We start from the raw sequence: 21,615 nt of genomic DNA, 5'->3' as shown, positions 1-21,615 counted from the left end.
TTTTTAAACAAGAATGAGATTGGAGAAAATATGCTTCCCATTTTAAGATTTACTCTAAAGCTTCAGTAATCAAGACTGTGGTATAGACAAAATAATAGACACATAGATTCATGGATCAGAATATAAAGACTACAAAAATATGCCCAAATGATGTTTTACAGAAGTGCAAAGGCAGGTCAATGAAGAAAAGATTGTCCTGTCAATAAATGATACAGGAACATTTTGGACAGTCATATGTAAAAAATCATCCTCAACACCATCTCATACCTTATATAAAAAGTAACTCAAAATGGATTACAGACCTTACATAAAACCTAAAAACATGATACTTTTAGAAGAAAATATGAGAAAATCCCAATGACCTAGTAGGGTTAGGCAAATAGTTCTTTGACATGATAACAATCCATCAATGAAAAAAGTCCATATATATATATATATATATATATATATATATATATATATATATATAGGAAAGTCAATAAATTGGGCTTAATCAACAGGCAGTCATGTCTCCACCACTGGCCGTAGCAACATTTTCCTAGCTGTGTCTCCTGAGGCAAGGGAAATAAAAACAAAAATAAACTACTGGGACTACATCAAAATAAATGGCTTCTGCACAGGGAAGGAAACTATCAAAAGGTTAAAAGGCAACCTACAGAATGGGAGAAGGTATTTGCAAAATATATAAAGAACTTCTTATACAACGCAACACCCAAAAAACAAATGATCCAATTAAAAAATGCGGCAGAAGACATAACAGACATTTTTCCAAAGAAGGCATCCAGATGGCTAACATACACACACAAAGATGCTCAACATCACTCATCATCAGGGAAATGCAAATCAAAACTACACTGAGATATCCCCTCACACCTGTCAGAATGGTTAAAATCAACAACACAAGATAGGGACGCCTGGCTGCCTCAGTCAGTAGAGCATGCGACTCTTGATCTCAGGGTTGTAAGTTCAAGCCCCACATTGGGTGTAGAGATTACAAAACAAACAAACAAAAAAACAAAACAAACCCACAAGAAACAACAGGTGTTGACGAGGATATAGAGAAAAAGGAACCCTCTTGCACTGTTGGTGGGAATGCAATCTGGTGCAGCCACTCTGGAAAACAGTATGGAGGGTCCTCAAATAGTTAAACGTAGAACTACCCTATGATCCAGTAATTGCACGACTGGGTATTTCCCCAGAAAATACAAAAACACGAATTCAAAGGGATACATGCACCCCAACATTGAGAGCAGCATTATCAACAATAGCCAAATTATGGAAGCAGCCCAAGTGTCCATTGACTGATCAATGGATAAAGAAGATGTGGTACACACACACACACACACACACAGGAATATTATTTGGCCATAAAAAAGAATGAAACCTTGCCATTTGCAACAACATGGATGGAGCTAGAGAATATAATGCTAAGCGAAATAAGTCAGTCAGAGAAAGACAAATAGTATATAATTTCACTCATATGTGGAATTTAAGAAACAAAACAGATGAACAAAGGGAAAAAAAAAGAAAGAGAGGCAAAACAGTAAACAGACTCTTAACTATAAAGAACACACTGATGGTTACCAGAGGGGAGGTGGGTGGGGTGAAGGGTTAAACAGATGATGGGGATTAAGGAGGGCACTTGCTGTGATGACCAGTGGGTGTTGTATGGAAATGTTGAATCACTATATTGTACATCTGAAACTAATATAACACTGTATGTTAACTATACTGGAATAAAAATAAAAACAAATAAATAAATTTGGCTTAATTAAATTTAAAACCTTTGCTTGCAAAAGACAGAAGAGAATGAAAAGGCAAGCTCCACACTCAAAAGAAAATTTTTGCAAGTCACATATCCATCAGGTAACTTGTACACAGAATAGGTAAAGAGCTCTTAAAACCCAAAGTAAGAAAACAAACAACCCAATTAAAACTTGGGCAAAAGGATCCAACCGATAGATACTCCACCAAAGAAGATACATAAATGCCGAATAAGCACACAAAAATGAGTCTGACATCATTTGCCATGAGGGAAATATATGTTCAAACTACAATGAGATACCACTACCTACATGTTAGAATGTCTAAATTAAAAAAACCAAAAAACTGCAGGACCAAGCATGCTCCAGTGGAGCAACTAAAACTCTCATAAATAGTTGATGGGTGTGCAAAATCGTACAGCCATTATGGAAAAGGTTTTGGAGTATCTTGTAAAGTTAAACATACAATTGATGACCCAGTTAAACATAATTGATAACCCAGCAATCTCACTTCTGGGTATTTACCCTAGACGAGGATTTTTCAACAGTGGCATTATTGACTTTTGGAGTCCGATAATTCTTTGTTGTGGGGAGTTGTCCTATGCACTCTAGGATGTATAGCATCATCCCTGAACTCTTCCTGCTAAAATGCTAGCACCACAATCCTCTGTATCAACCAAAATGGTTGTGGCAACCAAAAATGTCTCTAGACATTGCCAAATGTCCCTTACGGGGCTAAGTCATCCCCCATTTCTGCTCTAGAGAAATGAAAACTTAGATAATGCAAACTTATGCCCACACAAAATCTGTTAAAGGCCCTCAAGATCAGGAACAAGACAAGGCGGCCCACTTCTGCAATTGCTATTCAACAAAGTATTGGAAGTTCTAGCTATATATAGCAATTAGGCAAGAAAAAAATAAAAAGGCAGCCAAATTGGAAAAGAACAAGCCAAATAATCTGTTGACAACATGGTCTTATAACTCTTAAAGATTCCATGCAAAAAATTAATAATAAACAAAAAAATAAACAAATTCAGCAAGGTTGCAGGATACAAAAATCACACCCAAAATTCAGTTGCATACATGTATACACTAGCTGAACCATCTGAGAAAAGGAAATCAAGAAAACGGTATCATTTACAACAACAGCAAAAAGAATGAAGTATTTGGGAATAAATTTAACCAAAGACTTGTAATGACAACTACAAAACACTGCTGAAAGAAAGCAAAGCAGACATAAATAAATGGAAAGACATTTCCATCTATGTTCATGGACCGGAAGACATAATATTGTTGAGATTACAACATTACCCAAAGCAATCTGCAGCTTCAATGCATTCCCTATCAAAATCCCAATGGAATTTTTGGCAGAAATAAAAAAACCCATCCTAAAACCCTTGGAATCTCAAGGAACCCTGGATAACCAACTCAATCTTGAAAAAGAACAAAGTTGGAGGACTCACACTTTCTGATTTCAAAACTTACTGTAAAGCTACTATAAATCAAAACAGTGTGATACTGGAGTGAGGACAGACATAAAAACCAACAAGCCCAGAAATAACTTTCACATATATGGTCAACTGACTTTCAGTGAAGGTGCTGAGACCACTCGGTGGGGAAAGGGCAGTTTTTCCAACAAATTATGCTGGGAAAACTGGATATCCACATGCAAAAGAATGAAGTTGGATCCTAACCTTAGACTACACATAAAAATTAACTTAGTAAGAATTAAAGACCTCAACATAAGACCTAAAACTATAAAATTCTTAGAAGAAAACATAAGAGAAAACTTCATGACATCGGATTCGGCAATGACTTATTGGATACGATATCAAAAGCAGAGGCAATAGAAGAAAAAAAGAAATTCTACTTCATCATAATTTACAAGTTCTGTACACCCAAAGACCCTACCAAGAGAGTGAAATGACAACCCACAGAATGGGAGAAAATATTTGCAAATCATGATCTGATTATGGGTTAATATCCATAATATATTTTTGAAAAAACTTCTACAAGGCAACAACAACAAACACAAACAACCTAATTCAAAATGGGTAAAGGACTTGTTTAGTCATTTCTCCAAAGAGCCACAAATGGCCAATAAGCACGTGAAAAGATGCTTAATATCATTAGTCATCAGGGAAATGGAAACAAAAACCACCATGAGATACCACTTCACACCCAGGAGGATGCCTATAATTAAAAACAAACAGACAAACAAAGGGAAAATAACAAGTACTGGTGAGAATGTAGAGAAATCAGAAGCTTTTGCACCTGCTGGTGGACATGTTAAATGCTTTGGCTGCTGTGAAAAACAGTTTGGTGGTTCCTCAAAAAGTTAAACATAAATTATCATAGGATGCAGCAATTTCACCTCTAGGTATATATCCAAAAGAATTGAAAGCAAAGACTCAGATACTTGTACACCCATGTTCCTAGCAACATTACTCACAATAGCCAAAAGGCAGAAACAACCCAAATGTCCATCAACAGATGACTGGGTAAACGAAATGTGGCCTCTCTATCCAATGGAGTATTACCTTTAGAAAGGAATGAAACTTTTGAGACATGCTACGATATGAATGAACGCTGAAGGCACTCTGCTACATGAAGGAAGGCAAGTGTCATATGATTCCATTTCTGCGAGGCACTTAGAATAGGCATATTCACAAAGCCACAAAGTAGAACAGAGGTTTCCAGGGGCTTTTTGGAGAGGGCCTAGGGCGTTATAGTTTAATGGGTGCAGAGTTTCTGTTTGGGATGATGGAAAAGTTCTGGAAACACATAGTGACGATGGTTGCACAACATTGTGAACATAGCTTAATGCCACTGAATTGTACATCTAAAAATGGTTAAAATGGTACATTTTATGTTCTGTTTATTCCACTTTAGTAAAAGATATCAAAAAAACCAAAATCTGTAAAAGAACGTTGCTGGGGCACCCGGCTGCCTCAGTCGGCACAGCATGCGACTCTTGGTCTCGGGGTTGGGAGTTCGAGCCCCACATTGGGCATGGAGCTTACTTAAGACAAAACAAAAAAACAATGTTTGTAACAATCCTATTCATAAATGCCAAAAAACTTGAAACAATCCAAATGTCCTTCAGTGGGTAAGTAGATAAACTGTGGCACATCCATACACTTGAATCGTACTCGACAATAAAACAGAACTGTTGACATGCGTTACGACTTGGGTGAATCTCAAAGACATTATACTGAGTGAAAGAAACCAGTCTCAAAAGATGGCATACTCTATGATTCCATTTATGTGGCATTCTTGAAAAGACACAACTACAGCGACGAAGAATAGATCAGTGGCTGCCAGGGATTAGGGTCGTGGGAGGGTGTGACTATGAAGACACAGCACGAAGGAGTACCTCGAAGTTGATTGTGGTGGCGGTTACGTGAATCCACGTATATGTTAAAATTCATAGAACCGCACACCAAGAGAAAGTCAGTTTCACTGTAAGATAATCTAAAAACTAAAAAGTATTATAATGCCATAATAAAACATTTAATGTGAGATTGAGGGTTTAGAATTCTACCATAAAAGTCTTACAAAACTATTGAAATTATAGAATGTGAAAGTCCTGTAAAAAAGAGATCACGTAAGTTAAAATTTTCATTCTTCTAAATTTTCTATAATTTCACAAACATTGAAAGAAACTAAAAAATGATACATAACTTTAATAAAGCAAAACTTGTATTTCAGCCTCTGGCCTAAATTTTTACATTCAGATCAGACCCTGTTCTCAGAGAGAAAAAAAGTTAACATATACGATTATGCGCAAAATCAAAATCAAACCCTATGAGTCATGTAGGCTTGTTACGTGGAACAAGTGAAATGATGTAACTCAAAGTCATTTGAAATTATTATATTACTACAGTTGAAGAGACATACAATTGAATGAGATGGGATAGGCTTTAGATAGGCTTTAAACACACCTATATGGTGCTTTCCCCACAGCTACCTGCCTTCAGCCAGTATTCTGGGCTCTTAATCTACCGTGTCATATGGCCTAATAATGCCCAGACAGTCATTAACTACTGATTATAAACTTAGGCAAGAAATCAATCCATAACTATGCTGTTAATTAAATACTGGGCTTTCTCATAACCTCAAAGATCAGGGATGAACTGCTAGTATCTGGAATGACTCTGCACTTGCTTCTATTAGGTTAGAGATTCACTTCCCTTTTCTGTTCTCTGGAGACAGAGCACAGCTGGTCAGTATCCTTTATAAGAGTGTTTTCTTCTAGAAGTTTCCCAAGGGCCATTACTAAGTGTGAAAAACATCGGGAAGACCACAGCAGATTTGTATATGAGTCACCTTCCATCTGCATATGGTTAAGTGAACTTACAGCACAATTTTTATCAAATAGAAAGGCAAAATGAAGCATTTAATTACTGTTTCACTGGAGATGACCGTGTTTAGATTTTCACTTGCCTACTAACCTCACGCATAGGAGGGCCACAACTGTCTTTTCAAAAGTACATATAGTCACAGTGCCTTGAATAGCAGTCTTCTATGATCTCTTTTCAAAACTTCATCGGTCAAACACAGATTCTCTCTGGAGTTCTCTACATTAAGTTCCAGAACAGGCTCGGTCCTGGCTAACATGCTTCATAATTCCCAGAGGTGCTAAAAATCCCTCTGTCTTCAAAAACCCATGCTGCCAATAGAATCCAAGGTAAAGAGAACGGAAGGAACAACACAGGGCAGGAAGGGGAGATTAATTACTTAATTAAAGGATAGAGGTGTCACGTCTCTATCTGCTCAGATCTACAGAAAGACCCTATAGCCCGAGTCTCCAGAGACTAAGACACATTCACAGCCCAGGACACTGTCCTCCCTCCCACTGGGACTCAAGTGACTCATCCTTCAGGTGGTTTGGCAGAAAGGAACACAGGGTATGTGAGTTTGCTCTGCACATCCAAGGAGCTACAAAGTCATTGAGATCAAACAGGATATCACAGTCTTGGTGAAAAGAACGCCCGACATTTCCATTCTCCCATTACACGTGCCTCAACCCTGGGTGCTCCCTGGAGGCCTCCAAATGCTAGGAGGAGCTGGATATTGCAGGAAAGAAAACCAGCTTCAAATCGATTTGTTCCCAGTAACCTGGTATCACATTCAAGTGACTGTTTTCAGATTGCAGGGGGCTTTCTCAAGTTCATGTTTCCTTTATAATGAACTCTTAAGAATATACATTGGGGTGAAGCATATGAAGAGTGTGAAACAGAGGATTACCATTTGGATGTAGCTTTCTTCCTCTTCTCTGGAAACAGAATTGGCAAAAAATCTTGCAGAATTAATACCGTTTCTTTCTGGAGAGAGAAATCTGGTTCGATTGCTGAGAACAAAAATATAGATGAGGTCAAAGCAATGTCTTACAGCTGCTGTGAAAGCCAGCCAGGAACTGACATGGTCCCCATGGGCTTTTCGGCCCTCCCCTTCCAGATACAATTTCCTTCTGGCCAAAGCGATTCCTGAAGCAGTAGAGACTGCCCAGCTTCTGTCTCATTCTGGGGCGAATGGCTCCCAATTCTCAAGGGTTACTTTTTTCCAGACCCTCCATGTGTTAGAGCTCACAAGCTTTCTAGAAACAGACCAAGGCATCATATCATTTAGAAAAAAAAAAACACAAACAAAAACAAAACGCTCCTTTGGGGCTCTTGTTTCCATTCAAAGTTACTGGCAAAAGTAATGAGATGTGACCATTCCTCTGATGGGATGAGAACAAGACTGCCAATCAATTTTCACCCTACTCCTGAGTCAGAAGCACAGACTGCATCTCTCTGCAGTCATGACTGGAAATAGAGCTCTTTGCAGAGGTGTGCTTTGCAAAGTAACTGTATCCTGTGGCCTAGAGAGAGAACCAGGAAACTCCTGGGCCAGGCCCACGACTCTGAAAATACTACTGCTTAAAGATGAGATGAGAGAGTGCAGACACATTTGGGGTTTGTCTGCCAGGTCCATGCACCATCCCTCTTTCTCTGAGAAGTCCCTCCTCCTACTTGTTCACAAGGCTGGGCTTCTGGAAGCTGTGTTGGTACTCCACTCAGGCTGGGGCAGGCCAACTCCCTCTCCCAGGAAATGTGAGTTGGGGTCAAAAAAGAGCCTATCTCTGCTGGTACTGGAATTATAGCATGTAAATAAGCTCAGGATCTACGGTCATGTGAAGAGAGAAGCAGACGTGAGAGGTGGAGAGTTCTTTGGGTTCCCAACAGCTCGTTCCTAACTCCAGCATCCTGGGACATCCAGTTATATTCCTTCCTTTGTGATCTACAAAATATTTCTGGCTCATGATAACAAACCCCATCTCTCCTTTGACTTAAGCTAGATCAAGTGGGCTTCAGCTACATTTAGTCAGAGTCTTAACTAAAACCGGGAGTGCCTGTGCTGGATGAGGTCCCTTTGAGCAATCAAAGACATACCAAGGTACAGTGCAGGTCCTGGTTAGAGACGCATGTTCCCGGATGGTGGAGAGGTTTCTCAGGTCCAGGGGAGGTGGCCGTGCTACAAGATAATACAGTACAGTAAGTTCTCAGGAGTTAGAGGCCAGAATCGAAAGACATGCATGGTTCTAGGTGTTGGGAGGCACAGTGTGAGCAAAACATATGAAAGCCTCTGACCGTATGTAATCCCAACACCGACCTTACACTCGGCATGTCCAAAATGGAAATTCTACCTTTCTTACTACAGGCAGAGATGATCACCCAGGTTCTAGTCTTCCCCTCTTTCAGTTCATTGTCTACCTGATAGTCTTTCTACCTAGACACATTCTTCCCCATCTCTCTGCCTGGTTAGTCATCTTCAGATCTCAGCTCAATGTCTCCTGCCTAGGAAGGCCTTCTTTGACCTCCAGACAAGATCAGGCCCCACATCATGGGCTCTCATGAGTTCTTGTATTTACCCTTCATAGAGCTCCTTGCAGTTTGTAATGATATATTCATCTGTGATTATCTGATTCAGGTCTAGACTGTGCTCTGGGAGGACAGGGATTTTTTGGCTCATGTGTTACTCCACCTCAGTCATCCACCTTGTTGAGTGGGTGATGCATGCATCCCTCTACCAGGGCCTTGACCAGGTTCCTTTTGTTTCCCCCACTAGACTACATGGTAGAGACTATTTCAGTCCCCTCCATATCATCAGAGCCTCAGTTTCCCAGGAGCCTCTAAGCTGGGTGAGGTACTGAGCTGGAAAGGACATGTGAGTCACATAGTCCCTGGCGAGAAGGTCTCTCCTGGTGGCATGACACCCTGGCATCCGTCTCACCGACCAGCCAACTCATGGCTACTCCCCCTGCCCTCTCCCTGTTGGGCCCCAGGGTCCACCCCTGTAGCCACCCCTGTCAGAACCTGTCCTCCTGGCCCAGGTGTCCACCTTCACAGCCACCCAGTGAATCCCCAGCCCTGAGTCCATCCACCGTGTTCATGCCTCGGACTGCCAGGTCCCATAGAGCTGCACTGGCCATACATGGCTATCTAAATTGATATTTCTTAACAGTAAATGAACTTTAAAATTCAGTCTTGGGGATGAAAGGTATAGCATGGGGAATATAGTCAAAAAAATTCAGTTCTTCAGTTGTACTAGCCACATTTCAAGTGTTCAATAGCCACATTTCTATCATCACAGAAAGTTCTGTTGGATAACACTGCTACAGAAAATCAATGGAGCAAAATAAATAGCGACCTCAAAGTTACATGTCCCTGTGAAATCACTCCTGACCAGAATGAATGATTGTTTCCTCTGAAACTCCGAAGACAGCGTTCGTTCTCTTATTCGGTACTGACTGGATCATTTTTCTTCCTCCAGCTGGTTCTTACCGATCTTCCTCCCCCTCCCACTGAAGAACCTGCTTCCTCATCTTTACCTCCCACCCAGTGCCTAGCACAGCAGCATACCCACGGCAAAGGTGCTGTAGATGTGATCTGACTCGAACTGAAGGAGGGGAGACTAGAACGACCAGGCATGAGTAGGGGCCTTGGTTACCAATTTGGGGCAGGGCTGCCTGAAGCAGTAGTTTTTCCAAAGAGCGAACAGAGGTGGGAACCAACCAGAGATCACAGTCATTGTACCAAATAGTTCCTAGTAATCACACACACCTACTGGGCAGGTGGCAATGGGCAAGAATGAAGTTAGCAAGTTACTTTGACCTGCTTTTCTTTCCCTCTTCTCCTTTCTCCCTCTCTGTCCATGCTGTTTGCAGACCAGAGAAGCTGCCTGGGAACAAGGCAGAAGCTTCGAGGAGCTCTGGGCCTATAGGATCCAGACTGCTCATTGCCCCCAGACACCTCTGCTGATGGGCATGTGCAAGGCAGTGAGTGAGAAATTGCATGTGACCAGGTCTGGCATTCAGGAATTCCTGTCAAAAGTCATTCTTGGCTACCTCACTGTGATTATATTCAAGTCTGTTTAAACAAAGAGACACCAGGCGGGTTTCATCATCATCGCTTAGTTCTGGGTCTTTGTTAGGGAAGCAGCTGAAGGTGAGCCCTCTGGAATGAACTTGGCTTTGTAGGCTGTATTTGCAGGGCCACAGTGCCTTAAGTCCTATGCCTCCTTTTCTCAGTCTGGGGTGGCAAGCTTTCCCAGCCCTTCCCATGCAGTCCCGGCCATTGCTCCTTACACTTCCCAGCCCTCGGAGGTGGTTCCTCTAGTGCTTTCTTCCCAGAGTGTCAGGAAGGAAACTTTTTCACATGGCCTCTAGGACCCGTACCCCCTCTCCTGCCTGGTCAAGTGGCTTACGTTTCCTCTGAGGCTTGAGATTTCTGTTCACTGGCGGAGGCTCCAGGTCCACAGGCAGCTCAGGCAGCGGGCTTGAGATGCTTCCTGGGCTCATCGGGATGTAGTCGTCATGGCTGCAGCAGGCTCCAAGGCCAGAGACGGCCGCCTGGGGGCCCATGGGCACGTAGCCGTCTTCAGCCCCTCCTGAAGCCGGAGGGGACATGCGGGAGAACCCGCACGGCTGCAAGAAAACAGAACGGTCACGAAAATGGCTGCACACGGGGCTCTGGTTGCAGATTATCCAAGAATAACCTCGAACTTCCTTAGGAAAGTCCAATGAGCTTCCAACTCCAGCTCTGCTTCTGCACCTATTGTATGAGGTGAGCGAGACTCTCCTGAAGGTGATGCTAGAAGACAGTGGGTTAGGAATGTCTGCAGATGCTCTCCATATAATGTGATGCCCGAAGTCCTGCCCCGAGCCAGACAAGGGTCTGAACACTCAGTCCAGTAGTTCCCAGACAAGTGCAAGCCTTAGGGGAGACTGAAAGGGTCCTCAGAGACTCAGTGCTGAGTCTCAAAAGACCTAAAGGGGGGGCGCCTGGGTGGCTCAGTCGTTAAGCATCTGCCTTCGGCTCAGGTCATGGTCCCAGGGTCCTGGGATCGAGCCCCGCATCGGGCTCCCTGCTCAGTGGGAAGCCTGCTTCTCCCTCTCCCGCTCCCCCTGCTTGTGTTCCCTCTCTCGCTGTCTCTCTGTCAAATAAATAAATAAAATCTTTAAAAAAAAGACTGTAACATTTAAAAAAAAAAAGACCTAAAGGGAACATATGTTGGTCAGGCTATTTTTGGTCAAATTGAGGCTTAAAGGAACTCAAGTGCCAAACTTACCAAATTTAAACTAAGCCGCTTGTCTCGGTGTCTTAATGATTGGCCTTCTACATCAGCTGTAAGAAACAAGCCAGGGTGGTGAGAAACGCAAGACGGTATCAGTTGAAACTAGGTTCCAAGTCCCTATGGACCTCAAGGCCCTATGCTCAGCTCTGGAGAGGAAGGGAAGCATAACACAGTTTCTATACGCAAGGCTTGCTATTACGTCTAGTTGGGCAGTCAGAGCACATTCACCAACAGATGGAAATCAGACCAGATTTGGAAGTTTCTGTATCATGGCTTCAGTTCTCTCAATGAATGAGGAGGACATATAGCAAAGAGTTAACAAATGCCCGTTGCATTTATTATATGAATTTTCTGAGCATAGAGATGATAGAGACAGAGAGGGAGGTTTGAAGAGAGAAGGTGTACAAGATCCCTTGTGATAAACAGACAAGGGGCAGCACCACAGAGCATCACTGAGGGTGAACTGGAGACCTGTGATCATGAGTTTCTGCAGCAATAGCCAGCCACTCAGGTACAGGCATGGAGAAAGAGGAAAGGTGGGTTAATCCAGGACTAGAAACTTCTCAGATGGATGTGACAAACAGCGTGACATAAACATTTAGAATAATTGTTGAACTGAAAGAAGACATGTCCAGAAAGCAGAGCAGTAAGATAAATGGGCCTAGACTCAAATGAGATATGATTTTTGGGAATTAGCAGCTTAGAGATGGCAGTCAAAACCATAAGAGTAGATGAGTCCATCTAAGTTGCAAGTGTTGAGAGCAGTTTAACTACAAAACCCTACAGAATCCCAATATTCAGAGAGCAGGAAGATGAGCAACCACAGAATAATGTTAGAAAAGTCCAGTGCTCCCAGCAAGTGAGTACCAGGGAAGTGTTCCTTAAGGACTTGGAGATATGAAAAGTCAAGTTGCCTTGGAAAAATATACTGAAGAGTAAACGTCATCTTTTTTCGGGGAGGGGGGCAGAGGGAGAGGGAGAGAGAGAATCTTAGGCTCCACATCCAGCATGTGAGCCCAACGCAAGGCTTGATCTTATGACCCTGAGATCATGACCTGAGCTGAAACCAAGAATCGGATTTGGTTTCTGATTGGTTTCTGAGCCACCCAGGTGCCCCAAGAGTCAACATCATCTTAAAGTGAGAGAATAATCCCCAGCTCAGAAAGATGTAATGGGAGATTGTGCATTATATACAGATCTTCCTCAACTTCCTTTATCGGTGATGTCCTGATAAAGCCACCCTAAATTGAAAATATTCTAAATAAAAAATGTGTTTACTACATCTAACCTACCAAACATTATAGTTTAGCCTAGCCTGCCTTAAACGTGCTCAGAACACTAACATTCACCTACAGTTGGGCAAAATCAGCTAAGACACAAGCCTATTTCATTTTATTTTTATTTTATTTTCCTGCCTGGGAAAGATCCAAATTCAAAACTCTAAGTACATTTTCTATGGAATGCATATTGCCTTTGCACTATCATAAAGTAAAAAAATCCTAAATTGGGGGCGCCTGCATGGCTCAGTTGGTTGAGTGTCCGACTCTTGATTTCAGCTCTGGTCATGATCTCAGGGTCCTGGGATCAAGCCCCATGTTGCCCACCCCTGCCCCTGCTCAGTGGGGAGTCTGCTTGTCACTCTCTTCCTCTGCGGTGCCCGCCCCCCACCCCCGCTCGTGCACACATGTGCACTTTTTCTCTCTCTCTCAAATAAATAAATAAATCTTTTTTTTTTTTAAAGATTTTATTTATTTATTTGAGAGAGAGAGAATGAGAGACAGAGAGCATGAGAGGGAGGAGGGTCAGAGGGAGAAGCAGACTCCCTGCCAAGCAGGGAGCCCGATGCGGGACTCGATCCTGTGACTCTAGGATCATGACCTGAGCCGAAGGCAGTCGCCTAACCAACTGAGCCACCCAGGCGCCCCTCGTTTTTTCTTTTTTAAATCCTAAATTGAACCATCATAAGTCAGGGACCATCTGTATACATATATATGTATACATACACACATATTTTTATTTCTTTATATATTCCTTTTTAACACAAATGGTACCATATTATACTCCCAATTCTGCAACTTGATTTTTTCACTTAATATCTTGGAGATCAGGGCAGAGAAACACAATCAAGAATTTCTTCATTCTTTTATTCACTGGTATTGTGTTTCATTCTACAGATGGATCATAATTTGAGTATTCCTCTAATATTAGGTATCAATTTTATTTCTAACACTTTGCTTTAAAACAAATGATAGGGGGCACCTGGGTAGCTCAGTCGGTTAAGCGTCTGCCTTCGGCCCAGGTCATGATCCCAGGGTCCTGGGATTGAACCCTGTGTCCGGCGGGAGCCTGATTCGGGAGCCTGATTCTCCCTCTCCCTCTGCCTGCCCCTCCCCCTACTTGTGCTCACTCTCTCTCTGTCAAATAAATAAATAAAATCTTAAAACAACAACAACAACAACAACAACAAAGGATAGGGGCACCTGGGTGGCTCAGTCGTTTAACTGTCTGACTCTTGATTTTGGCTCAGGTCATGATCTCAGGGTTCTGGCATTGAGCCCAGCATGGGGCTCCATGCTCAGCGGGGAGTCTGCTTCTCCCTCTGCTCCTCCCCTGCTCGTGCTCTCTCTCTCTCTCAAATACATAAATAAATAAATCATTAAAACAAAGGACAGAAATAGACATAATGAAATAAGAATTGAATGACTGTACTCAGGGAAAAAAGTGAAGAGAAAGATAAAACCAGTCTCAGAGATGAAGCCTAAGTCACAAGATTCCCAGGGAAAAAGATTCAAGTGAAAATTCAATAAATGCCATTGAAGAAATGCCAGAAAACAGCTAAGAGAATAAAAAAGAAAAAGAATCACAGAAAAAAAATGGTTGAAATAGAAGACAGGCAAACAAGATGCAGTATACATTTTATTATTAGATTCCTCATAGAAGGAAAACCAAACAATGGTATAGTACTAATATTAAAAACTATAATCCAAGAAAAAGTCCACAGATAAAGTAACACCTGACGCTGCATATTGAAAGGGCCCACCAAGTACCTGGATTAACTGGATGGTCAATTTTACCTAAAATGGTAAATTCTATTACAACGGCTATATTGATAAAATGCCAGAATAAAAATAAATAAATTAGGGACGCCTGAGTGGCTCAGTCGGTTAAGCGACTGCCTTTGGCTCAGTTCATGATCCCGGGGTCCTGGGATCGAGCCCCACGTTGGGCTCCCTGCTCGGCGGGGAGCCTGCTTCTCCCTCTCCCTCTGCTGCTCCCCCTGCTTGTGCTCTTTCTCTCTCGCGACCTCTCTAACAAATAAATAAAATCTTTTTTTTTTTAAGATTTTATTTATTTATTTGACAGAGAGAGACACAGCGAGAGAGGGAACACAAGCAGGGGGAGTGGGAGAGGGAGAAGCAGGCTTCCCGTGGAGCAGGAGCCCCATGTGGGGCTCGATCCCAGGACCCTGGGACCATGACCTGAGCCAAAGGCAGACGCTCAACGACTGAGCCACCCAGGCGCCCCACAAATAAATAAAATCTTTTTAAAAAACTAATTAATTAATTAAATACCCAGTTCAAAGCTAGAGAAAGAACAACAGAGAAAACCAAAAGACATTACAAAATAAGATAAAAGAAAACAATAGAGTGTAGAGAAAGAGTAGACTTAATTTTTTTTTAAGATTTTATTTATTTATTTGAGAGAGAATGAGAGAGAGCACATGAGAGGGGGGAGGGTCAGAGGGAGAAGCAGACTCCCTGCCGAGCAGGGAGCCCCATGCGGGACTCGATCCAGGGACTCCAGGATCATGACCTGAGCCGAAGGCAGTCGCTTAACCAACTGAGCCACCCAGGCGCCCCAAGAGTAGACTTAATTTTTTTTTTTTAAGATTTTATTTATTTATTTGACAGAGAGAGACAGTGAGAGAGGGAACACAAGCAGGGGGAGTGAGAGTGGGAGAAGCAGGCTTCCCGCGGAGCAGGGAGCCCGATGCGGGGGCTCGATCCCAGGACCCTGGGATCATGACCTGAGCCGAAGGCAGATGCTTAACAACTGAGCCACCCAGGCGCCCCGAGTAGACTTAATTTTAAAAAACAAAATCTTTGGGGTGCCTGGCTGGTTCAGTCGGTGGAGCTTGTGACTCTTGATCTCAGGGCTGTGAGTTCAAGCCCCACGTTAGGTGCAGAGATTACTTAAAAATAAAATCTTAAAAAAAAAAATCAAAATCTTTGTTTTCTGGAGAAAAAAATAACCAAAAGGCAACCGACTAGTCAATCTAATCAATAAGGGGGGCGGGGGTAAGCACAAATATCCAAATAAGAACTGAAAAGGATCAAGTTATCACTGAAGCACAGGAAATTAAAAGAAACACAGAGACAATTCTGTACCAATTTCTATATAATTTTAAAATCTAAATGAAATGGATAATTTCCTAGGAAAATAAAGTATACCAAAAGTGACCCAAATAGGAATAGAAACCTTGGGGCACCTGGGTGGCTCAGTCGTGAAGTGTCTGCCTTCCACTCAGGTCATGATCCCAGGGTTCTGGGATGGAGCCCCGCATGGGGCTCCCTGCTCGGCGGGAAGCCTGCTTCTCCCCCTCCCACTCCCCCTGCTTGTGTTCCCTCTCTCGCTGTCTCTCTTTCAAATAAATAAATAGAATCTTAAAAAAAAAAAAAAAGGAATAGAAATCTTACACATATAAAGTACCACAGAATAGAAAAAATCACTATGGTGCTACCTCCCCCAAAGCACCAGGACCACATGATTTCCACAGAGAATTTTACCAACCTTTCAAAGACCAGTGCTACACAAATTGTTCCGAAGCATAGAAAAATAAAAACATATTTCTAATTCTTTTTATGAAGTATAACTTTGGTAGCTCAACCTGATCATGATAAAGCAAATCAGAAAACTACAGATTAATATCACTTGTGATTATCAATGTAAAAATCCTATATAAACTATCAGCAAACAGAGGAAGGGAGGACTATTAAATTGGTTGAAGAAAGAGCTCAGCAAAGCCATGCCCCCAAAAGCAATGATAAAACAGTACATAACTATAAAAAAACAACTATTTGGGGACTCTTCAAATTTACCGAAAGCATACAACAAATTGAAAAGCATTTATTCAAGAAAAACTCCTGGATACCAGATAAGAACAGTGTGAGTCTGTGGCATTTGAGCTTGGGGAGCTCCCAACCCCCTCATGAAGACCAACAGCTCTGCTGTCCAAGGGGACTCATTTGATTTGGATCAAGCATATAAACACCCCACCCTCTAGGTGACCAGTGACAATCATGGTGAGCAGCAAACAAGTGGACCAGCCAGAAACACAGCAAGATGATCTAGGCAATGAGTCAAGCAAAGTGTACCTTGATGAAATCCCGCACTCCCTTGGCAGGTCTGGGAAGCTGTGTGGACGCACGAGGTACACTCATGTAGAAGAGGTCAAAGAGGTAGGTAGCTACATGAGGCCTTGCCCACATAGAAAGTAAGAGCTGGGACAGACTTGTAAACAGACTGAACTTTGAATGCATTTCCCATCCCATGCAGTGATCCGCTGGCAAAGGGTGGAAGCCTCGCTGGCTCAAGAGTTTCAGCATATACTCTGACCGACCACTGGCTGACCAGTAAACTATGCTGGCCCAGACCTCTGGGAAGCCAGAATTAAAAATAAAAGTAAGGAACACAAAAGACAAAAACGAAGCAGAGATTTCAGCAGCTGCACATTGTGTGCAGAAGTAGACTCCAGAAAATTAGTCTGAGCGTCATTAAACAAACATACACCATAATAACAAATCCTAGGTGGAATCAGAATGCAGTTGCTATATTATCTAAAATAGCCAGTTTTTAAGGGCTCCTGACTAGCTCAGTCAGTAGAGCATGCCACTCTTGATCTCGGGATTGTAAATTTGAGCCCCAATTTGGGGATAGAAATTACTTAAATAAAAATCTTTAAAATAGTCAGTTTTCTTTTTTTTTTTAAGATTTTATTTATTTATTTGAGAGAGAGAGAAAGAGTACACAGAGGAGAGTAAGAGGGAGAAGCAGGCTTCCCACTGAGCAGGGAGCCCGATGCGGGGCTCAATCCCAGGACCCTGAGATCATGACCTGAGCCCAAGGCAGACACTTAACCGACTGAGCCATCCAGGCGTCCCATTTAAAGAAATTTTTATTTTATTTTTTTTTAAAGATTTTATTTATTCATTAGAGAGGGAGAGAGAGCACACAAGCAGGGGGAGAGGCAGAGGGAGAGGTAGAAGCCAACTCTCCGCTGAGCTGTGAGCCCGACATGGGACTCGATCCCAGAACCTGGAGATCATGACCTGAGCCGAAGGTAGACGCTTAACTGACTGAGCCACCCAGGTGCATCTAAAATAGTCGGTTTTCAACAAAAAATTAAAACAGACACAAAGAAGGGGTAAAATAATGATCCATACACAGGAAAAAAAATCAGTCAATAAAAACTGTCTCTGAAAAGTTCTAGATATTGGAATTAGCAGGAAAGACTTCAAAACTATTACTTTTTTAAGAGTTTATTTATTTGAGAGAGAGGGAGAAAGAGAGAGCACAAGCAGGGGGAGAGGGAGAAGTAGACTCCCTGCTGAGCAAGGGACCTGATGCAGGACTCGATCCCAGGACCCTGAGATCATGACCTGAGCCAAAGGCAGCTGCTTAACGACTGAGCCACCCAGGCACCCAAAACTGTTATTATTAATATGTTCAAAGAACCAAATGGAAACCATGTTCAAAAAATTGCAAGATAGGGGCACCTGGGTGGCTCAGTCGGTTAAATTGCCTATTCTGGATTCCAGCTCAGGTCATGATCTTGGGGTCCTGGGATAGAGCTCTGCATCAGGTTCTGCATTCGGCAGGGAGTCTGCTTCAGGATTCTCTCTGTCCTTCTCCCTCTCCCCTGCAAATGAATAAATAAATCCTTAGGGGTGCCTGGGTGGCTCAGTCATTAAGCATCTGCCTTTGGCTCAGGTCATGGTCCCAGGGTCCTGGGATCGAGCCCTATGCCTGGCTCCCTGCTCAGTAGGGAGTCTGCTTCTCCCTCTCTCCCTGCCCCTCCACCTTGCTCATGCTCTCTCTTGCTATCTCTCTCAAATAAATAAAATCTTTAAAATAAATAAATAAATCTTTAAAAAAAGTTGTAAGGTAATATAACAATGACTCATCAATAAAAAGTTAGAAATTGGAAAAAAGCAAATGGAATTTTGGAGTTGAAAAGTACAATAACTACAATATAAATTCACAAGAAGTCAAGAGAAGATGTGAACTGATAGAAAAATCAATGAACTCCAAATAGATCAATATAAATTGTCCAGTCTGAAAAAGAAATAATGAGAATGAAGAAAAACGAACAAAGCCTCAAAGACTTGTCACCATCACGTGTACTAACATACATGTAATTAGAGTCCTACAAGGAGAGGAGAGAAGGGAGAAAAAAAAAGGAGGTAATTCTTTTGAAGAAACAATGGCAGAATACTTCCCAAATTTGATGAAGAACATTAATCTACATCTAAGAAGCTCAAAGAACTCCAAGTAAGCTAAACACAAACACATCAATACCTAGACACATCATAGTCAAATGTTGAAAATCAAAGGCAAGGAGAAAATCTCGAATGCAGTAAGAGAAAACCAGCTCTCTAGGTACAAGAGAATCACAGTAAGATTAATAGCAGACTACTCATCGGAAACAATGGAAAGCCAGAAGGTAGTAGGATTAGAAATTCAAAATGCTGAAAGAAAAAAAATCTGTCAAACGAGAATTCTACATCTGGCATAACTGTATTTCAAAAATGAAGGTGAAATAAAAACATCCCCAGAGAAACAAAGATCGAGAGAACTTACTGCTAGCAGATCTTCCTTATAAGAAATACTAAAGGAAGACCCTAATACAGGTTGAAAGGGAAATGACACCAGATGGCAACGCAAACCCTCACAAAGAACTAAAGAGAATCATGTAGGGTAAATATAAAAGACTGTAGAAGTATATAATTTTCTCATTTCTTCTCTTAACTGATTTAAAAGACAAACGCATAAAACAATAATCCAAAACTTATTTGGGGAGAAGAGACACCTCCACAGTTGCCGCCGCATCGGGGATTTCCGGCTCTTTTTTCGTCGCCTTAAATTCGGATGTCTTTTATGAATAATCAAACGCAGCAAAAGTCAGCGCTATCAGGCCAGCGTTTTAAAACCAGAAAAAGCGATGAAAAAGAGAGGTATGACCATACTCAGTTTCAAGACTGTGCTATTCAAGGCTTCACTGAAACTGGTGCTGATTTGGAAGCAGTAGCAAAGTGTCTCGATGCTTCTGGAGCAAAACTTGATTACCGCCGACATGCAGAAACACTCTTGGACATTCTGGTGGCCGGCGGAACGCTGGCCCCACGCGGTATACTGGCGGATGACACGATGCGCGCAGATGTTTGTGTGTTCGCAGCACAAGAAGACCTGGAGACCATGCAAACATTTGCTCAGGTTTTTAACAAGTCAATCAGGCGCTACAAATACCTGGAGAAAGGTTTTGAAGATGAAGTAAAAAAGCTGCTGCAGTTCTTAAAGGGTTTTTCAGAGTCAGAGAAGAACAAGCTGGCTATGTTGATCGGTGTTCTTCTGGCTAATGGGACACTTAATGCATCCATTCTTAATAGCTTTTCTAATGAGAATTTGGTTAAAGAAGGGGTTTCAGCAGCTTTTGCCGTAAAGCTCTTTAAATCATGAATACATGAAAAAGATATCTATGCAGTAGCTGCAAGTCTTTTTTCCTGCCAATAAACATAGCGTTGAACACTTCACCAAGTATTTCACTGAGGCAGGCTTGAAAGAACTTTCAGAATATGTTCAGAATTAGCAAACCCGAGAGCTCGAGAGGAACTCCAGAAAGAACTGCAAGAACAGATGTCCTGTGGTGATCCATGTAAGGATATAATTTCGTATGTCAAGGAGGAGATGAAAACAAAAACAAAAACAACATCCCAGAACCCGTTGTCATTGGAATAGTCTGGTAGCAGAGCAAGCCATCAGGCACTTGAAGCAATACAGCCCTTTACTTGCTGCCTTTACTACCCAAGGTCAGTCTGAGCTGACTGTTACTGAAGATTCAAGAGTATTGCTATGACAACATTCATTTCAGGACAGCCTTCCAGAAAATAGTGGTGCTTTTTTATAAACCTGAAGTCCTGAGTGAAAAGCCCATTCTGAAGTTGTATAAAGATGCACATGTTGCAAAGGGGAGAAGTGTCTTCCTTGAGCAAATGAAAAAGTTTGTAGAGTGGCTCAAAGGTGTTAAAGAAGAATCGGAGTCTGAAGCTGAAGAAGGTGACTGAATTTTGAAACTACACCCTCAGTAAAGCGAACAGGCATTGTAGATAAAATGTCATGTCTCATGTGTCCTGGTTCGTGCATCTTCCTACCTCCCTATATCAAGCACGATGTAAGGGCTTTCATGGCAAATTTTAACGGTTTCTACGGTTACTGGAAATGTTGGGTTTAGTTTCTAAAACCAGGGTTTTTTTAAGGTTTTATTTATTTATTTGACAGAGAGAGAGACAGTGAGAGAGGGAACACAAGCAGGGGGAGTGGGAGAGGGAGAAGCAGGCTCTCTGCCGAGCAGGGAGCCCGATGCGGGGCTCGATCCCAGGACCCCAGGATCATGACCTGAGCCGAAGGCAGACGCTTAATGACTGAGCCACCCAGGCGCCCCTAAATAAATAAAATCTTAAAGAAAAAGATAAAACTTAAAAAAAAGAAAAAGGACATCCTTTTATATAACTGCAGTGCTTTTTATCAAATTCAGCAAATTCGACATTGATATAATATTATTATCTAATATAAGCAGAGAACTACCTGACTTTTTTACAAATATGAACCATTGCATTGAATGGATATAGAATAATGTATTTAACCATGTCTCTATTAATGAACATTAAGGTTAATTCCAATCTTTCACAATTTTCAATCACCAACCATGTACACATATAATTTTCTACATGTGAAAGCATTTTTTTTCTTAAGATTCTATTTATTTATTTGAGAGAGAGACAGACAGCATGAGAGAGAGCAAGCACCAGCAGAGGGGAAGGGCAGAGGCAGAGGGAGAAGCATGCTCCCCGCGGAGCAGGGAGCGGGGCTCTATCCCAGGACCCTGGGATCATGACGTCATCTAAGCCAAAGGCAGCCACTGAAGCGACTGAGCCACCCAGGTGCCCCATTTCTG

General features: G+C 42.1%; 1 protein-coding gene and 1 pseudogene across 1 annotated transcript in view; one reads left to right on the top strand and one right to left on the bottom strand.

Annotated features, from left to right (window-relative positions):
• The window catches only part of GAB3 (GRB2 associated binding protein 3), a 93,285-nt gene that overhangs the window by 13,502 nt on the left and 58,168 nt on the right, over positions 1-21,615 (bottom strand). The window contains exons 5-8 of the mRNA XM_035010755.1: positions 11,379-11,434; positions 10,515-10,734; positions 8,201-8,282; positions 7,014-7,116 (exon numbers count right to left, since the gene is read on the bottom strand). Of these exons, the coding sequence (XP_034866646.1) occupies positions 7,014-7,116; positions 8,201-8,282; positions 10,515-10,734; positions 11,379-11,434 (461 nt within the window). The remainder of the gene's footprint in view (positions 1-7,013; positions 7,117-8,200; positions 8,283-10,514; positions 10,735-11,378; positions 11,435-21,615) is intronic.
• On the top strand, positions 19,505-20,740 carry LOC118014445 (annotated as a pseudogene).

Source organism: Mirounga leonina, unplaced genomic scaffold (assembly GCF_011800145.1).
Source record: "Mirounga leonina isolate KUSES-001 unplaced genomic scaffold, KU_Mleo_1.0 Mir_101799, whole genome shotgun sequence".
Lineage (NCBI taxonomy): Eukaryota > Metazoa > Chordata > Mammalia > Carnivora > Phocidae > Mirounga > Mirounga leonina.
Note: the sequence above shows the minus strand (reverse complement) of the source record. Positions and strands in the feature narration are given on the sequence as shown.